The sequence below is a fragment of the Anoplopoma fimbria genome, chromosome 10, assembly GCF_027596085.1.
Source record: "Anoplopoma fimbria isolate UVic2021 breed Golden Eagle Sablefish chromosome 10, Afim_UVic_2022, whole genome shotgun sequence".
Taxonomy (NCBI): domain Eukaryota; kingdom Metazoa; phylum Chordata; class Actinopteri; order Perciformes; family Anoplopomatidae; genus Anoplopoma; species Anoplopoma fimbria.
Window position 1 is genome coordinate 4,401,516 of NC_072458.1, and position 19,241 is coordinate 4,420,756.

Sequence of the window (19,241 nt, forward strand, 5' to 3'; positions counted from 1 at the left end):
GTCTGTGATTTCCGACTGCCCTGAACGCAGCGTGCGGAAGCCGCTCCTGCAGCGCTGTGGTTGGTCTCGGCTGCACCAGAGGAGGTATCTGCTCCTCACAGTGCTGGAGGACGGCGGGGACTAGTCAGCGTTAACAACCGCGCAGTCTTTACCTAGAGGAGGGTAGCGGACCACACTTCATTTGGATGGCTTGAATCAATGTGACGTAGGTGACCGGCTAACTTGTAAGCGAGTAACCGCGAAGCTGACCCCCCACGGCCCCCGTAGCCTCCTCTCGTCCCTCGTCAAGATGTCAGCTTTCTCTGAGGCGGCTCTAGAAAAGAAACTGTCCGAGCTCAGCAACTCGCAGCAAAGTGTGCAGACGCTGTCGCTGTGGCTCATTCACCATAGGAAACACTCGCGGACCATCGTCAGTGTTTGGATCAACGAGCTGAAGAAAGGTAAGGGCGACGGAAGCTAACAGCTAGCTCACTAGCCCTAGCCCCCCCTCCTCCTCCTCCTCCTCCCCACGTAACACAGACCGCCGTACTTCTGCACCACGACCACAAGTTCACTGGAGTTCAACCGTCGGCTGTGGCTGGAACGTTCACGTACATGTCAAACTGCCGTCGTCATAGCTACCCTTTCAAAGGTCGTAGCCATGGTGTCGTTGTTAGCACAATGCTAACGCTAGCCAACATGAGAGCAGGGACGTGTTAGCAGCCAAACAGGTGTTGACTCCCCAGCTGGTTAACAGTGACGTCTTAAAACACCTTATCTATCTGACGTTGGTCTGTTCATGGTCACGTGTTTGCAGATGTTAAAAGCCCTTAATGCTTAATTTTTGTTATTGCAGCAGCACATGGTAGACTGGTCACGTGGGTGAACACAGTGGAGCATTTAGACACACACAGAGTTGGAGACCAAAACCATAGCAACCAGGTTTTCAGGATCAAGCCTCCTCCATAATGCTGCTCCACATCTGTTGGATGTGTGAGAACCACTTAAAAGGTGGTAATAGATATATGTTGTATCTACTGCCACCAAGTGTCCAACAAATCACCTCATTCATTGTTATTGATGTATTTAATACAAGAAAATGAAAGATGGTGTTGCACAATTTTAAAAGGGATTGCTCGTAGTGATGCACCTGCTGATAATCGTGGCTTGACTGCAGCTCTGCTCAACTTAAGGAATCTTTCTAGCAAGTTTCAGATCCTTGTTTCGCTTTCATAGGACTGGTTTGGTACACAGCAGTCAGCCGTTTTAAATGAAAAGTCTTGCAGGATAACCACCGCTTCACTCGGCTTTGTCTTAAATATTCTGCTGGAAGTATTAAAAAGCTCAAACTGGTAAAATAGATATCTGCACACCTTTTAATCTATGCAGAGAACACTTAAGGGAAAAGTCTTTAAAAGCTTACTGTACACAACCTGCTCAGCAGACACACACAGTTTGTCGATAGCTGGTGAACATGGTGGAGCGGTTAACAGATGAGTTAGATTTGCCTCAGGAGTTGGTGTAGACTAAAAACTATGAGAGTGATTATTTGACCTACATATGAACTCGCTCTCTGTGACCGCAGGATGATTAAACTGTTTGCCACATCCACTTACACGTTGTTATGTCAATGCTCAAGTTATTGCATTATTATTAGGTTCGTGTCCACCCTACATCAACATTTTTTCTCTTCATAGACTGTTGGGAAGTTCATCATTCATATATTAGTTAAACACTCAACACCTGAAATAGGTCTCTCATGTGGGATAGCTGATCGTCAATCAATAACTTAAACCTCCAATGCAGTTGGCCAATGATACTCCTTTTAGTTAGTAAGTTATTCCAGCGTCTGCTGTGTGTCGCCGCTGGGATGGATTTGCATTTTTTCTAGGATGTAGGAAAAAATTAAGCTAGGCAAAAAGTGGTTTCTCAAAAAAATATTGTATACATTTCTTTCTCACTCTTTCTACTCTCAAGCACTGACACAATGACTTCAATGTTCAACTGAAACTATTAAGGTTACAATATATGCTGAAGTTCAGTAAGCGTAATACTTAAAGTCTTAACCAGCCGTTAGCGTCAGACATAACTATATAAACTACTTTACTGTGTAATTACATTTGCGACAGCTACAGATATTGAATTTCTTTTTTTTTGTCATAGCATTTGATTCATTCATTGCTGTTGTGACGTGAAGGAAATTTCAGAAACTGTTTTTGAAGATTACCAACACTACCTTTTAGGCAGCAACATGACGCTTTATTTTTTTTATTTCTTTAAGCATCCCTGAATAATAAACTCCTGTGATTTGCAATGTCAATTTGATATTCAATATTTAATTTATTTTTGGCCTATTGTCATCATAATAGGTTTATAAAACATCACAGAATTTAAACATTTCTTTTTACTACAGAAAAACTAATACTGAATCTTTTGAACCTTGCTGTGTAACTGTTATGTAAGGGTTGCCTTTGGATTTATAAAATGGTATTATTATTATTTTGCATCAAGGTGCCATTTAAAGCATTTCAAATGGAACATATATCACTAACCCTCCCACTGATTTCTGTAAGCAAACGTATCCATATTAAATCATTACAGGTAAAGTTAATGGGTTCAAACATTTTTTAGTAGATGCAGATGAAGTTCAATACATTGTTTTTTTTGTGAATATTTTTAAAAAATAAGTTTTGAAAAGCATGTTGTATGAATGTTTGATATTACTGTAGTTATAGCTAATCCTGGCACACTGTTCCTTTGGGTGCTATTCAACAGCCTAATGATATCTCAAGAGGTCGTTGTATTTTAGGAGCACGTCTGAGGACTTAAAGGAGTGTGCAGTGCAATGGGGACAGAGATGGCACATTTCTCTTGAGCTTTATGCTCCGCTCAGTGTTTACTGTTACTGTTCCAAAAACCACAAAGAGAAATGCAGCATTACTTGTATAATGTGACTGTGGTATGAAGAACATGTTGGTATATAAAACCCAAATGGAAAGTACATATACAACAAGCCGTGTGATTTAGAGTGGAATAAATAAATAAAAAATGACATGCAACATTTAATTCTTCAACACCCTAACCCCTATATGTAGTTAATATGTAGTCAAGAATGAATGTGTCACTAAAAGGTTGTTAGTGGATGGATTTTTTTTTTCTTAGTTGTAACTGATTGCTGTGAGTGTGAGGTGATTTTCTGGGACTGATACATGGAAGAGTAACTTTAATATACAATGGTCTGGCTTGGTGGGAAAAAATGTGGCGTTACAATCACAATTTGGTATTTTCTTGTAATCATTTCATTGGGAATTAAATCAGTGATCTGTAGTTTTAGTGGGTTAATTGACCAACCGCTGTGCTTAAATTTCAGTCATGTAAATCATTACCAAATGCCTCATGTAGTGTGTGTGTGTGTGTGTACATTTATATGCATCCAGCTCAGGTATCACGCAAGCTGACCTTCCTTTACTTGGCCAATGACGTCATTCAGAACAGCAAGAAGAAAGGACCAGAATTCACTCAGGACTTTGCACCCGTCATCGTTGATGCATTCAAACATGTATACAGGTCAGATTTAATATTACAAATCATTTGTAAGTCTCCATTTCTATAAATGGCTCAGGAAAATGCATTGTTGACTTACCACTATTTAGGACTGTGTAATGTGTGTTTTTAAATAGTTTGTTGTTTGAGCACAGGGTTAGGAGGGTTACTTTTAAAAATATAATCCGGTACAATTACTAATAACCTGTTTTAGTTAGTAATTCAAGTATCACAATGTTAAAGGGAAGTAAATTGATTACTTGCCTCACTACCAAACATGTAAATTAAGACAAGGGAGAAGAAAAATATTGTCATCATTTTGAAAAGAAGAACAACATCACACTATGAGCTGCCTTCCAGCTGTAGAAAATGCGGTCATCATCCATGGGCACCAATCATTTGGCATTTACCTACATTAAAATGTCCATGTTTGTCCTGTATTATGTTTGCTGGAGCAGAAATTTGAAGCGATGTGGTTGTTTCATACAAACTGCCTTTTTACACAAGGATGCCATTTGGCAAAGAGAATAATCCTGATGAACGTGGAGGTGAGCAAACCATCCCTGCTTTGTGATAACTTGCACTGTACTGTGATGTTGTTCTTCTTTCCTGCTTTACATCCAAAAGAATGGCAAAATTTCCACCCAATAAAATGTATCGTTAATCCGATCTAACTTTGTTTCCTAATTACGTTATGCTGTTCCATGTATTCTGTTACTCCCCAAGCCTGCTTAAGTAATGACTTTTTTATATATATATATATATATATATATATATATATATATATATGATTTCTAAATGAACAATACAATAACTTGTAGTCAGATTACTGCAAGAGTGGTTTTGGAAACGCTATAGAATTGCATCTTAATATGTCACTCTAAATTAAGAAGAATCTATCTCATTTCAAGCTGTTGAAAGGTTACGTGCTTGTCCTTCTTTTGTGTTTTCCTGTCCAGAGATGGAGAGGAGGGCTGTAAGAAACAGCTGGGTCGGGTTTTGTCTATCTGGCAGGAGAGAGCTGTGTACGAGAACAACCTGCTGGATCAGCTCTCACAAGTCCTTTGTAAGTTCTACCAGCACTAACGCTACTTACAGCCAGTGTTGGGCACATAACGGTAATGTTATTCATTTCCCCCGTAACGATAGCGTCGAGCTTTGGTGAACTTCAAGGCAAATGTGAGGCTGAGGCATCGCCTACATTTTCCTCGTATATAAAATAGGCCGGCTACTTTGACGACATTGCCTGTTTAAGTGTGTGTTTTGAAATGCGTCTTAGAGATCGCTCTCCTCTAAAAAAGCGCCATGTAAATAAAGATAATTCATTCCTTTGTTCATTCACGAAGCCCGTACACGTCTGTGCGTAGCTTTCAGTGGACTTATTGTTTTACTTACTGCGCAATCATCAAGATCCTTACACGTGTTATTTTAGTAATATTTGTCAACCACTGCTGACAACTTTCTGCCCTTTACTCTGCAGTAACACAACCTCTCAGCTGAGGATGCACTCGCACACATTCATATGGAGCATGTGGGGATGGGACTGATGCAGATGGATGGCATGGTTCTCTATCATAATGCTAGCGTCGTTTTAAGTACATGCACAGTGTTTTAGAATCAATAAAAACTATCTTATTAGAATCAAAAATGTGTATATAATAAAGTAGCCGGCTTGAGTTGAATGAGTAGCCGACTGTTTGGCTTATGGAAAGCTCTGTTTGTCTTTTCTTTTGAATCCTAGATGGAGAAAAGAAGGCTAAGAAGAGGGCGTATGAGGAGATCCGACCAGATGATGAGGACTTTGCTTCCCAGAGCTCCCCAACTGAGCCCCCACAGGTTATTGCCTAAACAAAGAGCATCGCCATTAATGCAGGGTGTTAATTAAATGTACTCTGAGCCATGTTGAGGTTATATTAATGAGGCCTTTTTACAGCTGATACAGCTGCCTCCGGATGGATTTGTATCGCAATAATTCCTTTCTCTGCTGCCTCTAGTTTTGCTCGTATTTGACTCATACTCATGTTAACTCCTACATTAACAATACTTCCTTAACTTCCCACCTTCCTTTGTTCCTCTCACCTTCCCCTCTCTGCTTTATCATCCTCGCTCTACCTCAGACAGCGGAGTTAATCCGAGCCCTTCAGGAGCTGGAGAATGCGGCCTCTGGTGACTCAGTGCTGCGTCAGCGCATCTCATCCCTTCCTGCCGAGGTGCAAGACACGTCACTGCTCCAGAGGATCACAGGTAGGAGGCAGGACGCGGCAGACTATTGTACGCACACATATGATCCATAGCTCATTAGCACGTCATGTACCTAGTAGTTGATAAAGTAAACAATTAATGTCTTCTTGGGTAGCAGGGTTGGGTACTGAGTAGAGAATACACGGTATTGATATAGAAGACCAGTGTTCACAACTGTTTGGTAACAAATGCCTGCCCTGCCTAAGTGTCCTTCACAGAGAATTTGAATATGATGTGACATAGTGGAGCAGTGATTTATTCAACATTTCACTCCCCTTTTCTGCACAATACCTCATTTGTTCTCATTGCCCAGATATCACTCAACAGTAATGATCTTTATTGAAAACCGTATCTTCTCGAGAATAAGACACCACATCTACGTCATTTAACCACTTTGACATACTATACATTAACGAGCATACCATGCATATCGGACTTCACTTCAGAAAAACAAACGGAACAAACCAACTGGCGTGTGCTTAAGCTGCACCCTGAAACTACAGAGATCAATGGATTTCATCTAGCATAGGAAACAATGGTTGATTTGCCAGTGAGCATACAGTAGCTATTTATATTCTACCAGCATTGATGGATAACTGAATGACCTCCAGTTGACCCCTCTAGACTGGATATGTTTAAGCATTGTTTCCTGCTCTCTGTGTGCTTTCTGTGCTACAGACAAGGAATCAGGGAGCGTCTCTCCCGGCTGGTGGAGGAGGCCTGCATGCTGCTAGCAGACTACAGTGGCCGCCTGGCGGCTGAGATTGATGACAGGAGGCAACTCACACGCACACTAACGGTCTTCCTGCAAAGCCAGAAGGACGGGCTGTCCCAGAACGAGCAGAAACTTGAAGTGCGTAAATCCCTTTTTTTCTTTCAATTACTGTACGTCTTGTCCACCTCACCTTTGTGTCATCACTTTTGATTCTCCGTGTTCATCCGTCTTGTGTAGCTCTGTGCTCAGACTTCCTTTGAATTAACATTTGGTTTCATGTATTTCAGCATGTTGCATACTTCTGCAGAGTGCCTGTTATGTTGCTGAGTTATACTCTAGATTTCAGACTGTAGATTTCAATTAGATTTTCAGGCCTTCTGGCTTTACAAACAGGAAAGATTCCTGATTAGATAAACATGAACTCATTGTCAGATTTGCTCTTTTAGCCTTTGTCATTTAACCCTGTTCCCATCAGCAAGGTAAGTATCGACCAACTACACATATTCTTTTCTTTCTATTAGCATTTCTTTTTTTGTGGTGACAATAACTGTCCAGCCTTTATCCACAGGATACCAAGAGGATAAAGTACTTCATATTTGTATCTTCACTCAGTCAAGTCTTTTGTAATAAAAAAAACCTGAAAATAAAAAATAAAACTTCGATTTTGTGAGTGCTTTTATTTTGCTGTTACATTTGCAGCTCTTGGTGGTACATTTTCGATTTCTAAGGTGGTCTATAATATCAGTATTTAACTTTTTTGTGGTATTGACACAGTAAATGTTACCTACACACTCAAGGTTTAATTGATCTCGATTAAGTAGAAATCCAACCACTCAAATAGAGGAAAACGTATAACTTTAACAAAGAAGGTTTTAGGAATCTTGTTACAGGTCAGGGTTATTTTGTCAGTATTGCTGACATGATTAGATATTAATCAAAACTAATGTAATTTTGCAGTTTGACTCACACTAAATTTGGGAGGAAATGTGTTTTTCTTGCACAACACATCTACTTACATCCGCTGTAAACGTATACAATAATCACATGCATGCAGCAAAGATGATAGATTTGAGTGACACTACATGCTACTGTGTCTTTAAAGAGTAAAACATGATGATTAGGAGGCTTTGCTGGCTGACCTTCCGTTGTGTGTCACAGCCATTATTTCTGTGAAATTCTCTTCTAGTCTAATGGGCCACTAGGATAGGACATGACTTAATGATAATATAATCTAACTCGTTTCATAGATTGAGGTGAAAGTTAACAAAGTAGCAAGTTAGTGATGAAGCTGTGGCAAAAGTAGTGATACTTCTTTTTTTTTTTTTTTTTAATTCTCATAATACATTTAGGTATTTTGAATAGTAGTTAAATGGGTTACAAGCTTAACAGACAAAAAAATATGCTCAACATGCTCACACAACTTATTTCATTTGTCTGGTTGTGTTTTCAATTAATACTTAACTGGGAGGGAAAACACAACATGTTTGATGTATTTGGTCAGAAATTTAAACTTTCTCATTAAAATTAAGCTAGACTTTTAACTAACGCCACATTGTGTTAAACAAAATGCATTACAAAGTTATCATATTCATGACTGATTAACTTATGAATAACTTATTTCAATGTTTTAACGGTTCTTCATATCATTTTATTTATTTTCTAAATACATGATGTCAATCCCTTACAACTGTCCACTTGCCACAAATTGTTTAACCAAAGTGGCTGTTGAGAAAAAAATTGTGACTCATTCAAGCTATACGATATTTGAGCTCTGACATACCTTTTCTGCTGTGGCCATTTTCAGGATTACAAACGCAAACTGGCGAGGGTGACCCAGGTCCGGAAGGAGCTGCGTGCGCGTCTGAACAATCTTCCAGGAGGACTCTACAACTCTTCAAACTGACTCAAGTTTCACCTCCTGACCAGATAACCTGACCCTGCTGCTTCTGCAACATCTCAACCTGTCTCTTAGCTATCTGATCAGTGACATCGCCGTAGTCCTCTGTTCTTGATTTTGAAAAGTGTCTGTGTGGTGACCTGTTGTTCTCATTCTGTCTTTAACAGATTATTTATCCACATGGCTTTTATTAACAGAACGTCATCTTTTTCTGTCTGTGAGTTCATATCTTTGTGCTGTATGTTATCAGCACATTGAAAATGAAGTCTCACACTCATCAGACACAGGCCCCTCTTGGTTTGGTCCCTTTAAAGTGGCATGGGTGATGCTGGTGTGATATTTTTGTATTTATAGTGACTTAAGATAATGCACCAGAGAATATCCCTCCTAGTGATCATTTCTAATATTTTCAGTGTTTTGGATTGTTTTCACAAGTTTCTTTAACAAGTCTTTGTCAGTAAATGCATCCGTCTTGGTTACATATCATTGTTTTAATGCAGTGTGATAATGGCCTCTGAAGAGAATGGTACACTTGTTAAATGTTTAGGAAACCATAATCTGAAGCTGAACAGTAAGCCATGTCCCTGAAAGCAAACCAAAATGTATAATTATCATTTATGTAAAGCCTCTTTCTGAGAGGGGTTTGTAAGTCATGGGTCAATGTACATATCCAAATTTGCATGTAAATATGATGGGAGTTATGCCTGTAAATGAGATGTATCGATGTCGACATGGCTTGTGTTGAAATGGTCATTCAGACAAATGATTGAGGTATCCCTCTTTATTCTACATCCTCATAGCTGCTCAGACCTCCACTGTACTGAAATGATGAGTGAAGGAGTCTTTGTCTTGTTTACTGTATCACACTGCTTCATAGATTTATCATTAACTCTACTGAATGCTGTGCAGACGCCTCACGCAGCTTGATAGGGGCCCCCGTTTTCCAAAGCCAGACTTAAGCTGTTGTTTTTGTACATATGAAGTAAATTCTTCTTAGAACCAAATAAACAGAAAATGTACAACTATTTGGCAGTCCTGTCTGCAGTATACACACAATGTCCCCCATTCAATGTGACTGCATCTGTTGGTCCTGGCCAGCAGGGGGCGTGCACGGAACCAAGGCGACGTCGCTCATGTTTCCGACGGCGACATGTGCACAAACACAGGAAGTAGCCATCACCCGCAGCGTTTCTGATCAATCTCGTCGATTGTGAAAACAGAAACAGCTACAGACCATACAATATATGCAATACAAAGCACATGAACGCCAATGCAAAACTATAAACGGTTGCTAAGCTAAGCAATTAAGGGGTTCTAGAGAAGACAACGTGAAGACATTAGCCGTTAAACATCTGACAAAAATGGACAATTTCGAAACCCCATACGAAGAAGAGGCTGCGTTTGTTGAATGCACGGTAAGCCAGCAGCACGTTACTCATGCACTTCATGAGGTTGGCCACTGAATGGGTTCAAGAAAGATATATTTTAGTGAGGGTTTACATTCAGGTCCACCTAGGTCAGCTGTGCATAAAGCGGTCTAATGCAGCAGACATGAATGAAACCCTTCCTCTCTCAGTAAGAGACATGTTAGTTCACCTTAGTGGTTATTGTTTGTGTAGCTGGTTTGTTTCCAATATTTGATCCACCTCAGTTACAGCTGTCGAGTTGGACTAATGTCTGCTTTAGTTTGGCTATGATATAACTGGCACACCATCATTCGCAGCTGTGATACTGATTGATTTATGTTTTGTCTTTGAGTCCAGGTCTGTGATAAATCCATAAGGGGGGAGACCTTGTACAAGATACACCTGACTACACCCGGACATAGAAAGGTACGGTTTGTTGGTGCAGAGAGCTTTGCAGTCTGTGATAGTTTTGTTGATTTGAATGCATCTTAAACCCCCAGTGATATACTTTTATGTTAATGGACAGTAAGCACTTTTTCTGTGACTTTTCTGTGTTTTTTTCCCATGGCTTCTTTTAATTCAGTCACAGGTATTCCACACGGAAAACAAGGAGCATCCAAAAGTGATATTACACTATCCTTGCAAGCCATCAGCAACATCTGTATTGCCCTGTGACCATACTTACTTCTGTTCTGCCAGGCAAACACCATGCATTTTGTTGTTCCAAAGTTAAATAATCGGGTCGTACAGTAAGTACCAATTCAGTGAAGATGTTCCACATTTCTTCCCGGGCATTTCTGAAGCTGAACCATACCGTGACTGAACAATTGTAAAGTGTTCATTCCCTTCTTTAGCAACAAGCTACCAGGGAAATGAATGCTTACCAGCATTTGTCTTTGACCATTATGAAGACTTTGTCCAGGTCATTTTGGGGGACTGCCGTGTCTTTGGTCGGTGCACATTGCAGTAAGTTAATGGCACATAAGAAAGCAGTCAGACTGAACTATACGACTTGATCTTCATTTCCATTATTTTGTCTCAAATCATCACATGTGGATGATTGTGATGGACGTAACCTTTTACGCGCAGATTTCCTGTTTTGAAAAACGTGCTTTGCATCAAAAAATGTCTCCTTGCGATTTTTAAAGCAGCAATTTGTTTTTTGGAGGTCATCACCTATCGATCAACCTGCAATTTTCTTGGTCCATGTCAGTCAAGTATTGAGACTCAAGGCAACGACAACACAGTTTATAGCCAAGGATCTTTCTCTCACAACACACCACTGGAAGGGTTTTGATGGTTTGCACATGGCAACCATAAAGCCTGAACACTGGATTGATTTGAGCTTGATATCTATCTTCAATGGAGTCTGGTGAAATAATCATAGTCTTCTTGGAAACATTATTTTGCGAGAGACTTTTGGCAAGTCCTTTTTTTCTTGGTGTCACATGGAGGATGTGCTTAATCCTCTGTCTCACTGCACTTTAATGTAAACATGTTCTGGCAGTTTTCTTTGCCTGCCTTGTATAGAAAAAATTCCAACTCCTTCAAGAAACTTGCCAGCTCGAGGACTTTCTGTTAATCTTCTGCTATGGCTTTTAATTCACCAAAAACTGCAGCACACCCTGACAAAACAAGTGGAAATGTTTCTGCATTAGACAGTTTTATGTCGTGCGAAGGAGCCAATCACAAGTGACTCTGAAGATTTATGTGTTGCTGGGAAACTGCGACAGCTGACTTCAGACTCAATTCTCTCAAACTGCTAACTGCTAGATTCAGGCCTGGACTGAGAATAAAAAATAAAGATTGACAATATTTTGACAATTTAGCATTTGCAGATCCTAAATAATTGTTGACGCTATCTAGCTACAGTAACTTGTCAGCAACTTTTACACTTTCGTCAGTGTCTACTGTCTACACCGGATGTGTTCAAACTGGAGGCTGACGTTTTTTCAAAAAGTTCTGTGGGTCATGGGATTCCTGTGGGATGTTCCTCAATTTCACGATTTATCACGTGCCTGGGACGGGAAAAAAGTAAACTGGACCGGAAGAGAATCATGATAATAATAATAATAATAGAATACAGAAATAACACTGGAATTTCTTTACTCTGTCATGGGAAACAGGAGTTTCTTTTGTGGGAGTGGGATGGGACTGGAGTGAAAGTCCACTCCCTTGTCACCCTTTAATTCAGACACAGTACAGCTGTGTGGGCAGCTGCATTTTGGCAGAGCTCACTGCTCAATACACAATCACTTCTGCTTGTAAGCAAAAGTTGCTTGAACATTGGTCACTCAACTGTTTTGGTCGTGTTGACGAAAACTGGACACTGCTTCTCTGCATGTAGATATCCATGTTCACGACGATATATAGGCTGCGCCTCAAGTGAGCCGTGGTTCTGGTCAGCCATTATTGTTCAAATATATTTATCAATGATATAACCCTTTCTCTGTTTGTAGTAGTCGTGAACCAGTGTCATGTTTACCCAGCACTGATTGACTTAACTTTGTTGCTCTCCTTTCGTCCCTGGCAGAAAGAGGATGTCCTTGTTGCTTCAGGTAAGTTGACTTTATCTTTAGCATTGTCATTTAGTTCTATTCTGGCTTTGAGTATATTTGCGGTCTATTCCGCCAGGGAAATCAGTTCACACACAAAAGTAACCGAGGCCACTCTGATCGTGGCCTCGTTTTAATGGACAGCATTTTGGTCATGATCCATTGATGCCTGTGATCCTCCAAGAATGACTATGAACTCAAAATAAATCAAAGAACATTTCATTGGTTGGACTGTATCCTACTGTGAGAATGTCTGCAAGCGCTTTATTGATGGATATAGAAACTTGAAATTCAGCACAACTTGATGTGTGTTTTTGTCCTCGACTGTTTTCATGCTTTGTGTTGGGCCCCTTAGTTCCAGTTTAGGGGAATCTTGACCAACCTGCACAAAGCCATGATCATACCCCACTGAACACTTTCAAGATGAATGGGAACGCTGATTAAGAGCCAGGCCGCGGGGCCCAACATCAGCGCCCGACCTCACTTATGCTCTTGTGGCTTCTAATGGAGAGCCTCCCCAGTGCAGGCTGCTATAGGAGCAGATTACTGCCAATGGTTTTGGAATACAGTGTTCCACAATTCCACAAGTTTTAGATATGCCATATGCCATATGTATGTGGACAGTTGTTCAGAACAGCTAGTGTGCATACAGAAAATACCAGCCAAGCTAGCCAGAGTGCAGCTAACGGGATCGTCAGTTGAAATGTCCACATGGACATGCTGTTAATGGCGGAGGACATGCGGTCCACTGTGTCTTCAGCAGTGAGATGATGGCTCTCTGTAGTCAAATTATGCTGGAGAAGAGTGAAAAATCCCGAAGACTGAAGAATAGGCAGCGTTCTTCTCCTTCCCTTTTTTTATGTGCTGCACAACATAAGTAGGTTCAGAGTCTTCGACTGTGATCCCGTTATGTGAGTGTGCACTGGGATTCTTAACGTTACTGCACAGGAATTGTGCGCAACGTTAACTTTACAAGGTGGATGACAAATATCTTGTATAGTAATCAGTCATTGATTGTAGAGTACAAAATGACCTCAATCGGACTGACAGGCATTTGGATTTACCAGCGGAAGAACAATTGTAGAGATACTGGATCCAGCCTCAGATGTAAAGGCATCAGGGACTTGGATTGCAGTGGAACCGAGCTTAGACGGCTTTGAGCTGGGCTGTGGAGAGGCTTCTTCTGCTGTGTGGTCAGCTTGGAGTCAGTGGGCACAACTGGTTGGGTCTGGGAATTGTTCCTCACTTTCTGAAGGGGGCTTCTGTTTTGTTATCTGTAGATGGAGAGTTTGTTCACAGTTTTACATTTGCACCAGTTAGTTTGCAAACGTTGGCAGTCTTCTTCAGAGTTTGAGTTCTGACCCTGTTGTTGCCTGCTAGCTGAGAATGTGCCGCAGAAATGTCACTCATTCACCCATTATTTAAATGGGGGGGGGCACCATGCCTTCATGGCTGCCCCAAAACTAACTGTAGCCAGATTTGGCGGCTTCATAAATCACTGTGGTGCAGATACATCAGTGAGTGCACCAACACTCACCAGCAACACCTCTGTGGTTCAACGCACAGAAGGGTGTTACAGGTAACTGCAGGTCACAAAGGCAAACGAAAAAGCTGCTTGTTAAGACCAACTTTCTGTTGGAGCTGAATGGAAAAGAAACAGTTTATTCATGCTTGTTGCATGACACGGCTGCAAACGACTCCTGTGCAAGTTTGCTAGTGTGCAGCTTGTGGAGGCATGTTCCACTTTCAGTTGTGGGAGAATGTGGTTTATGCTCAAATACAGAAAGTTGGACTTCTGTTTGTTTAGACTGAGGAAAGAGCTGTGGCATGCTCATGCTTAAGGTAAATATACATTTTCTGCCACTATTTTTTTTTATTTTTTTTTTTTTTTTATTTTGGGTGGTAGGAAAAATGAGTTTTCCTTTTAATATTGGTTAGGTAGGTAACATTAGCATTCAACAGCCTTTGTCTTTAAGAAGTCACAGTAGGTCAAGGAAGTAATGCCTCCCAAGACATTTATTTGTCTTGCAAAGTAAGTGTTTATATACCAAGGAAATCATCTTGGTCAACATGAACCTGAAGACATTCGCACAGCAACACCGAAGAATCATGAGAGACGACGTCCCTGCTGATGTAAGTACAGCGGAATTTGAAGACTGAAGTGTTCAGAGATGAAGCGTTAGAGAACATACAAAAAAACATGTATGGTTACTTGTTTGCAGCATTCACATTTCTGACGTCAGTATGTGAAGTGGATAATTCAACACTTTTGGCTGCAGCTGCAGTGAAAATGCATTTGTTTATACCTCTTTTACTCCTCTTGGCCTGATGTATACTGATACTGCAAACTTGATATTCAGTTCTCAACAAATGTCATTTAACTAGGCCTCCGTCTCCTCAGTGTAGCTACATTTTAGCTATATTAAATATATAAATATATATATGGGGGCTGCAAGGTGGTGTGGTGGCCGGCACTTTCACCTCACACAACAAGAGGGGCTCAGGTTCAATCCCCGGGCTAGATGGGCCTTCTGTATGGAGTTTGCAGTTCTACCCGGGACAGTGTGGGTTCTCTCTGGGTTCTCCGGCTTCCTCCCACAGACCAAAGACATGCAGCTTAGGTTAATTGAAGACTCTAAATTGCCCTTAGGTATGGATGTAAACGTGAATGGTTGTCTGTCTGTCTATATATATCAGCCCTGCGATAGTCTCACAGTTACCCTATCATAGACCATGCACTGAACATATATTTTATTATCTTTAGAAACATCCCCTCTTTGTTGCAATGTGTTCTTCTGCTAACTACATGTGTTTGGGTTTCTCAGGGGTTGCTGTCAGACATCCCCGCATACCGGAATTTGAGGACATTTTACAATATCTGGATTACATGAAGCTTGATGAGCCCATCATTGGTGAATAAATGAACAAACATTTTTTACATTTTTTACCATGTTCATATAAATCGTATTGAGCTTTTTCTGCTTTTATTTCGTAGGTTTGAACTATTTGGAGGAACTGCCTAGTAATGACCCGCAGGCAGGCCCCAAATACACATGTAAGATGTGTTTTCACAAGGCAAACCTACCGGAAATGGTCCATCATGTGATTGGACGTAAACACCGGCAGAAATATGTGGTAGGCATTATGAACTTTTTTTTTTTGAGTGTTTGCTTCTACTTTTTAGTTAAAAAAGGCAAAACTGAGTGAGGAATTCCTCACCTTTGTGTTTTTGTAGGAACTGAAACGGCCAGACTTGGTGACCTGGAATAAACAATCCATAATAATCCACGGAGGAAAGATTTTACGGACAAGAGCAGAGATAATAGAGAGACAGGATGGACGAGGAACTCCAGTGGTGGGGCAAACAGATTTTGGCAACAAGATATGTTGAACATTATTAAGTGATAAAATCATAATCATTTTGAGAGTAACATATGTTGTTTGTGTTTCTTTTTTTGTGTTTCAGCCAATGGCAAAAAAGGGGATGGAAGGCAAATTGAAGTTCTCAAGAGGTACATTCATACTGTGAATTCTGTGTAGTAATAGATATTCCTTTATTTAATAGACATTGGATAAGATATTGGCAGGGCTACATACATTATTTCCTATGTTGTTGTGTTCTCACTTGTTTGTCTGAGGGTTGATAAATGCTTCGAAATATCAGGGTCAAAAAGTCAAAGATGCACTGACAGTATTTAAGAATCAATGTTGGAGGGTTTTTGATATTGATAATTATAGTCTGACCAACACTTGTTTTTTCAGGCCCATATTGAAAATCATATATCAGCTAATAGTCTTTTTTTCACCTAATTTACATTAAAGAATCCCTTTAATTTGCTTAAGGTATTTTGACACTAAACATGTACTGAGCAGGATGTTGTACAGAATTTAATTCAGTGCTAAACTTTGTGACTTGGTTGTAAGGAGTTATTTTTGTTATGATATGCATCTGATTCCTTTTTAGAAATATCTGATGCAATACATTAAAGTCATGTAAACTTTGAAAACATGTAATCATATAAACTAATAATAAAAATAAAAAAACGGCTCATATCAGCAATACTGTACCTCATGTTTATACTTTAACAATATGTTTACTCTTCTTCCCTAGTTCCCCCAAGGCAGAAACAAAATAGGGATGGGAACTTTATACAGAGTTTGACGCAACGAGATGGGCCGTCACACCTACCAGACCTCAGGGACGATCAGGATGAGTACTCTCACCCAGGGAGGTTTCCCCCAGGTCACCCAGATTCAACGCCATTCCCTCCAGAAGACACTTACATGTTGGGCAGAGACAGACCGATGTACCAACGAGAGGACACTCTCAGCCATGGCCGCATGGAAGAGGAGCTGCAGAGGGCGGATCTCAGGGAAAGTCGTATGTACAGACGAGAGCAAATGGACCCAGATTATCGTACAGAGTATGAAGAGGAATATGCCGAAAATCCACAAAGAAGAGCCGTACCCGAACCAGGTGGTGATCCCCGGTATGATTCAAAGCAGGAGATGCCCCATGGCCAGGCCCAGCATGTAGAGTATTACCCAGACGAGGCTCCTCCTTACAGAAAGCCCTACCCAGAGCGAGATCCACTGAAGGAGTTCTACACTGATGAAGTAAGGAGGCGTGGGCGAGTTCCATCTGAGTACCCGCCCTCGCAGCGGGTGCACCCAGAAGGCGATGAGCAGCGCTGGTCTCTGGACAGGGAATCCGGTAGACGTGACAGTATGAATGGAGCGGGCAGGCAGGGATCGAGTGAACCAGAGGCCAAGAGAAGGAGCTTTCCCACATCTTCGGAGAGTGACCAGACGCCTGATGGCCATTTGTTTCACTTTGTCAGAGATTACCGTCATGAAATGAGAGAACCATATCAAGAGGAGGCAGTTGCCAACCCCGGGCAGAGCAGAACAGGACCCCCCACCTCGCAGAGACGACTTGAAGCTACCAGGGCCATCTCTGACATCCCGGAGCCATTCAGACGTTTCCTGAAAGGGGCCGCTAATGATGAGGGACACGGTAAAAGAAAACGAAAGAGTCGCTTCTCTGACGCCACTGCGGAGGAGGTGGAAACCACAAAGGAGATGTGAGTAATAATGTTTTTTGCAAAGATTGCTCTACATGGAACTGGCTGGCTGATACCTTTTTAAAATGTTTTATATTGTTTGACTGAATGCTTTGTGTCTCACATTATCTTTCTGGACATGTTTGATTTGTGTTTTAAGATTCAGCGATGAGTATGGACCTCCGAATCCAAAGTTTGGCGGTCGTCCTCGACCTGTCCATGGAACACAACATCCTGACCACTACATAGAATCACAGGTAGCTAATAGTAAAATTAGGCTATTTTTGTTTTTAAATAAAAGTAACCTGCAAATATTTTAGAATGCTAACTAATCTAGAAAATGTACTCTCTTATGTAGTATAACTGCTGTAATGATGTCAAACCTGCTGTATTTTTTAGGCCCCGCATCATACTGAAAGCTACCAAAGAGAAGGCTCTGAGTCGAGGGGTGTCTTTGATATGCTGGTAAGATTGAATATTTGTATTTGCAAAATAGCAATGATTTATCCATTCATTGAAGGGGGCATCTAACTATGTATTTTTCACTAGAAAAACATTGAAATTGAAAATGCAGAAGAGGCTGACTTCCTGAAGAACAAACTTTGCAACCTTCTGAAAGAATTCAAGACCAAAAAATCTGAGAAAGCTGTGGTATGTTCCTCCCTACACAGGGGCAGTCTTTCTAACTAAACGTGTGGTTTAATTATCTGCCTTAATTTAAACAACTATGAACACAAACATTGTCTGAAGAACATTTCCCTAGCTTTAAGAAACATGTTTTTGTTGCTCTAGCAAAATAGCCAAGGTCGAGAAGCCATCTCCAAAAGCTACAACAGCTTTAACCCGGACCCAGAGCCGTTTCCAAGACATCAGTATGACACAACCCACAGAGAAGATTCAGACCTTAGACGACCAGAAGACCTCTACTTTAGAGAAGATCACAGAGGAAGAGACTGGCAACAGCATGAGCATCTAGCTGACGAGCAGCTAAATGAATACCACCATCCTCTACGTGGGGAGCCCAGACAGTCAAACAGGAGCCGTTATGAAGGTGTGTGTGTGTGTGTGTGTGTGTGTGTGTGTGTGTGTGTGTGTGTGTGTGTGTGTGTGTGTGTGTGTGTGTGTGTGTGTGTGTGTGTGTGTGTGTGTGTGTGTGTGTGTGTGTGTGTGTGTGTGTGTGTGTATATATATATATATATATTTTATCATTTAAAGTATTGAATGTAAGAACATTTTTTTTGTGTGATAACTTTAAATTTGCTGTCTAATACTTGTATAAAAAAAATGTATGTGTAATAAATGATCAGCAATAAACTATGTTTTCTAGTTCACTCTGTCAAAATATGTGTTTTTTTACACTTCCTTTCATTCAAATTCTTTTCCAATTGTTCTTCTTTCAGAGGTTTTTGGGGGGCCCAAGACGCAACATGCAAGCCATCGGGATGAGCCTGCACGTTATCCTGATAGATTTGAAGAACCCATGCACTCTCTAGACTATCCACACGCTGCTAATGAGTTTATGGACTCCCAATCCTCTGCACCTCCGCGCCGCATGGAACGAGGACAAAGGATGGACCGGGGCCTTCGGTACTCCAACAACCTGGACAAAATCACCTCCACCCTCCTGGAACTTGTTGCAAGGAAATAATTTACATAGAAGTTCTGTAGACATTTGGTGTGAAAACGTTATTTGATATATAATGTCCCTCTTCTGTGCAGGTGTTTTTAGTTTATTTGAGGTAGACATTTGTAACATTGGTTCTTGAAAAATGTTTAAGTCTAAGTTTGAACATTAAAAGATTTGTTTACTGCAGCTGGCATGTCTTTCAATTCTTGTTTTGC

At 40.8% G+C, this 19,241-nt stretch overlaps 2 protein-coding genes across 4 annotated transcripts; both read left to right on the forward strand.

Moving 5' to 3' along the window:
- Positions 1-25: 25 nt before the first annotated feature.
- Positions 26-9,378, forward strand: LOC129097641 (regulation of nuclear pre-mRNA domain-containing protein 1A-like). Its single transcript, XM_054606547.1, has 7 exons — positions 26-440; positions 3,417-3,546; positions 4,482-4,588; positions 5,264-5,358; positions 5,640-5,766; positions 6,375-6,616; positions 8,283-9,378. The coding sequence occupies exons 1-7, from the start codon at positions 290-292 to the stop codon at positions 8,379-8,381; spliced, it is 951 nt and encodes a 316-aa protein (XP_054462522.1). The 5' UTR covers positions 26-289; the 3' UTR covers positions 8,382-9,378.
- A 161-nt stretch (positions 9,379-9,539) lies between these two features.
- si:ch211-13c6.2 (uncharacterized protein LOC100000125 homolog) lies at positions 9,540-19,204 on the forward strand. 3 transcript variants are annotated; one of them, XM_054605361.1, is made up of 13 exons: positions 9,540-9,790; positions 10,139-10,207; positions 12,315-12,339; positions 15,162-15,248; positions 15,332-15,471; positions 15,572-15,691; positions 15,803-15,848; positions 16,448-17,420; positions 17,560-17,656; positions 17,799-17,864; positions 17,949-18,050; positions 18,192-18,450; positions 18,800-19,204. In XM_054605361.1, the coding sequence occupies exons 1-13, from the start codon at positions 9,737-9,739 to the stop codon at positions 19,045-19,047; spliced, it is 2,286 nt and encodes a 761-aa protein (XP_054461336.1). In that variant the 5' UTR covers positions 9,540-9,736; the 3' UTR covers positions 19,048-19,204. The 3 variants fall into 3 exon arrangements, with proteins under 3 accessions (XP_054461336.1, XP_054461337.1, XP_054461338.1); XM_054605362.1 differs by lacking the exon at positions 9,540-9,790 and adding an exon at positions 9,902-9,950; XM_054605363.1 differs by lacking the exons at positions 9,540-9,790; positions 12,315-12,339 and having other exon boundaries at positions 10,138-10,207.
- The last annotated feature ends 37 nt before the right edge of the window (positions 19,205-19,241 follow it).